Source organism: Octodon degus, unplaced genomic scaffold (genome assembly GCF_000260255.1).
Source record: "Octodon degus isolate 3935 unplaced genomic scaffold, OctDeg1.0 scaffold00073, whole genome shotgun sequence".
NCBI lineage: Eukaryota > Metazoa > Chordata > Mammalia > Rodentia > Octodontidae > Octodon > Octodon degus.
In genome coordinates, this window is record NW_004524649.1 from 3447759 (window position 1) to 3452339 (window position 4581).

The following is a 4581-nucleotide window of genomic DNA, read 5'->3' on the forward strand; positions in this document are numbered from 1 at the left end:
TCTCTCTCTCTCTCTCTCTCTCTCTCTCTCTCTCTCAGTATAAAGCATCTCATTAGGAATCGTCTTGAATCATGAAATGACATTTGGTGTAAAGGTTAAGTAGACCTTTTATTAACATGATCTCACCTGTTCTTTTTATTTTCCTAATGTGTCTACCAGAAATTTAAAGCTACACATGGCCAGTGTCCCAGCTTTGTGGGGGCCCTGTCAGGTGTCCCCTCCAGGCTCAGCCACCTGTGATCATCTCTGTCGGGGACCTCATGGCTGGGAGTAGATCTTGGGAGATGTGTTAACTGACTGATTACAAGTCCTTCGGGAGAACTCCTGTACTTTCCCAAATAAAGTGGAGTCACACCTGCTTAGTGGAGGTGTTCTTCAGGACAGGGGAGGGCCAGGGCTCCGTGGAGCATGTAGCATCACTTCTTTCTTCCCAGAAGTCACTGAACTTGACCTCAGAGAGCCCTGAAAAGTCAAGACAGCTCTGTCCCCTTTCCTGCAGAAATAGAATTCTGAGTCACAGGATTTAAGGACCAGAGAGTTACAGAGAATAAGGAGACAGAGCCTGGAAGAGCCCAGGACAGAACAGGCAAGGAGAGCAGGGGAGCAGGAGTGTGAGGGAGCACAGGAGGAAGAAGAGGGAATAAGCCCCCAGCCTGGAGGAGAGAGGGACAGAAGAGCAGCAGCCAGCACTAGAAGGAACAGCAGGGGGAGGGGCCAGCAGGAAAGGAGGGGCTGGCTGGAGGCTGGGAAAGCAGCAGGGAGGGGCTGAGGCCTGGAGGATAAAGCAGGACCAGCCTAGGCCAGTGCTGTGCCCTGGTCCTCTGCCCTCTGTGTCCTACTGCTCCAGCTCCATGTCCTATGGACATGGCCTCATCCCTGCATGTCCCTCTGCTACTCCTGGCTGCCCTGCTCTTGGGCCTGGCCATGGCCCCCATGGCTTTGGAGTCAGCTACAAAGAAACTTCGCCTAAGGGGGGAAATACAAGACAAAGACCCTAATGATGAAGAGGTCAAGTATGCAGTGGACTTCGCCCTCGAAGAGTACAACAAGGACAGCCAAGACCCGCACCTCTTCCGCTTGTCACGGGTGGTGCGTGTCCATCAGCAGGTGCGTGGTGGCTGGGACTGAGGAGGGCTGCCCAGGAAGTGCTGTCCACCTGCACACCCTGCTGCTCCTCTCCCTCTGCTCCCTGCACCCCCGTCCTGTCCCCACCCAGGTGGGCTGCGTGCTCTGCAGCCTATGGTCTTATCTAGGCATCCTCCCCATGATGCACATCCTTACATTTCTCGTGGCATTTCTTGGTTCCTGTAGCCCTTGGTGATGGTGTCCCGTCATTCCACCCAAGAAGCCTGGCCTAGACCCTAGCAAGCTCTGTCTCACACCTGGCCCTTTGATCTAGTTCCAATCTCTCTGGCAGGGACACCAGGTGCCAGGCCAGGGTCAGAGTCCCCTGTGTTAATGCCTGCCACCTTCTTCACTGGGATCCGTGTTAACTATGAACCAAGTGACAACGCAGTAGGGACAGGGGCCCACACCTATTTCCTCCTTTCCCCAACTCCAGCCTCCTGTGCCCCAGCTCCCACTGTCACTATCTCAGGTCTGCAGAGTAGGCACTGTGGGAGCAGAGGATGTCCTGAGCCCTGTACCTGTCCCTCCTGTGGTCACCCTAAGCCACATGGGCATTGCTCCTGGCTCCCCATGTTTCATGGACCTATGCGTGGATTGAGTGGATTCCCCTGATCCTTGCAATGCCCCCCTACAGTGGCCATTGCCCACCCCTGAGGACCTGCTCTCTACACTCTTACACCCAGGACCAGGCTGACCTCCGGAAGCCACATTCACACTACTCAGTGGCCTCAGAGCCTCACGTGGTGGAGACGATGTCCACTGTCCTGTAGCCCATCCTGACTCAGCCTCCTCTCCCTGGGCAGCTGCTCTGTGCCCATGACCTCAGCCTGTCAAGGTCCTCCCAGCTGGGGACACAGTCCTTAGCCACAGAAGGAATCCTAGCAAGAGTACATGGATGTGAGGGTGCCCCTAAGACAACACTGGCTGTCCCATTGATGCACCTCTTTTTGTGTGTGTTCTCCATGACACCACACAATGAACCTCTGAGAATCCTGACAGTCTAGGGCATCTCCACTATGATCCTCAATGGTCCCTGTGGGCAGCAGGGCCACCTGCTGCCAAACCCCAGATAGGAGATACCGGTGTGGGGGACCAGGTCCCCAAGGGCTCAGCTGTGCTTTTTTTTTTATTTTTTTTTTCTTTTTATTTATGAGAGAGAGAGAGAGAGAGAGAGAGAGAGAGAGAGAGAGAGAGAGTGGTGTGTGTGTGTGTGGCCAGCTCAGCCCACCAGGGGGCGGGGCTGGCTGGCATGTGGTGCTGGGGGATTGAACCGCGGTCCCTGATGCCTTGCCAAGCTTGTTCTAAGTAGGTGCTTTAGACCACTGAGCCATCTCTCCAGCCCTCAGCTGTGCTTAATCTTCAGGTCACAGCTCTCCTGTAACAGTGTCCAGTGGGTCCTGTCAGGCACAGAGCCTGCTGGGCAAAGCCACCCTCCATCCTGGACAGAGAGTGCTGGCTCAGTGCCCTGGCTGCTGCCCAAGTTGAGCTCCCTTCCCAGGGCCCAGATCAGAGGGTACAGCCCAGGCTCCTACCTGGCCTGGTTCTGGTTTCTGTCTTGCTCTGGTGCACAAGACTGATCTTTGTAGCTCCCAGGAAGGGGACAGGTTGAACACAGGGCGGGGCCATCACACAGGATGATCTGGAGCAGAATGCTGGACTGGGTTTGGCCTGAGCCCTGGTAAGCACAGTGAGTCCAGTGTAGCCAGTAACTGCGACTGAGGTAGACGGAGCCCTGATTGAGTCCTGCTCTTCCATCCTAGGTGGCGACTGGCAAGAGCTACTACTTGGATGTGGAGATTGGCAGAACCACCTGTGCCAAGGACCAGCCCAACCAGGTTGACTGTCCCTTCAGTGAGGAGCCGGTATGAGCTTCAAGTGGGCAGGGGCAACTCAAGTAGTGTGTGTGTGTGTGTGTGTGTGTGTGCGCGCACGCACGTGTGTGTGTTTGGTTTATACTGTCTTATAGACAGTATGTGTGTTGGAGGATTGTGTGCACATGTGTGCATTGTGAGCACATGTGTGTGAGTGAAGAGATATGTGTTTTGTGGTACATATGGAAAGTTGTGGTACATGTGGAAAGTTGTATATATAAACACATGTGGGCCATGTGTGGGGATGAGTACACACGAGTCATGACAAGCAATAAATATGCACACGTGTAGACAGGTGAAAGTGTGCACCCATGTGAGCGATATGGGAGATGATTGTGTGCACATGTGTGCACTGTGAGCACATGTGTGTGAGTGAAGAGATATGTGTTTTGTGTTCATATGCGGGGACAGGTGAGTGTGAAAAGCACATGAGTGTGTATACACCTGCACATCTGTGCACACACAGGTAGCAGACCAGGGCTGTGTACACAGGATTGATGCAATGCCGAGTGGGACCCGGGAAGTGCCATACTGGGAGGTGACCCCTGCTTTTGGGGTGCTCCAACTGAGGAGAGGGGCAGCAGCAGGGATGGTGAGGAGGAAGAGGGCTCTGGGAGTCAGAGCCTTGCCCTGCCCACAGCCAGGCTGAGCAGATCACAGCTGGGAGGGCTGAGACCCCCACCTCAGCTTCAGATTCTCTTGACAGCAGGTTCCCTGAGGCCACATTCTGGGTGCTAAGTACCTGTCCCCTGGCCCACTCCACCTCTCTGGGTCCCCCGGCCCAGCTCTCCCTTGTGTACCTCTCAGTGTTGCCCTGGGCTGAGGTGGAGGAGCTGGGGCCATGAGCGCTGAGCCTTCCTGAGCCCTCTGGGCTCCTGTCCCTGCAGGGCTGCTCCCTGGGAGACACAGGGGATGAGGAGGACCTGGGATCCCTGAGCTGGAGACAGAGCCATACAAGGAATTCCCCTTGGGGTCCTCCCTCTCTCCTGAAGTTGCACTCACTGTCCCTCTCTCTCTTCCTTTAGCAGATGCAGCTCTGCTCCTTCGAGGTCTTCTTCAGGCCCTGGGAATACCTCATAGAACTGACAAGCTCCAAGTGTCACCAAGCTTAAGCTTTGTTTTGGCCAGACAACAACCATGACATACCAGAGTTCCTTGCAGTGTCCTCAGCCCTTTCTTGGAGACCAACCCGAGTATAGTCTCCTCCATGCCGCAGTTCCGGGGCTCAGGAGAGCAGGCTCCTCCAGGCTATGTGGACACCCATGACCTGTCCCCTCTTCGTTCCGCTCTGCTTCCTAGCCACACAAGTGGGAAGTGCACACAGCCACCCCTGCCTTGCTGAATAAAGGCTTGGAGCAGCTCCCTTGTGTGGCAGGGTCTTGGGTGCCAGGCAGGGCTGAGTGAGCTGTCCCCACGGCTCAGGACTGTTTCAGAGTCACAAAGTCTTCCTAGCATAACCACACACCAGAGATAGGGCAGGGCCTATACTTGTCCACATCACCCATTCCCATGGATTCTGCCCACTGTCCACCCCTTCCAGCTGTCTGCAATGCCCTGGCTCTGTTCTGGTGACAAGGCTTAC

At 55.2% G+C, this 4581-nt stretch overlaps 1 protein-coding gene across 1 annotated transcript; it reads left to right on the forward strand.

Annotated features, from left to right (window-relative positions):
- The first annotated feature begins 781 nt into the window (after positions 1-781).
- Positions 782-4360, forward strand: LOC101562731 (cystatin-C-like). The gene is made up of 3 exons (XM_023720157.1): positions 782-1107; positions 2889-2990; positions 4028-4360. The coding sequence occupies exons 1-3, from the start codon at positions 859-861 to the stop codon at positions 4109-4111; spliced, it is 435 nt and encodes a 144-aa protein (XP_023575925.1). The 5' UTR covers positions 782-858; the 3' UTR covers positions 4112-4360.
- The last annotated feature ends 221 nt before the right edge of the window (positions 4361-4581 follow it).

Excerpts from the sequence above, each read along its gene's own strand:
- LOC101562731 (XM_023720157.1), top strand. The coding sequence starts at position 859 with ATGGACATGGCCTCATCCCTGCATGTCCCTCTGCTACTCCTGGCTGCC. Across the intron at positions 1,108-2,888 it reads TGGTGCGTGTCCATCAGCAG|GTGGCGACTGGCAAGAGCTA; the intron begins GTGCGTGGTGGC and ends CTTCCATCCTAG. Across the intron at positions 2,991-4,027 it reads GTCCCTTCAGTGAGGAGCCG|ATGCAGCTCTGCTCCTTCGA; the intron begins GTATGAGCTTCA and ends TTCCTTTAGCAG.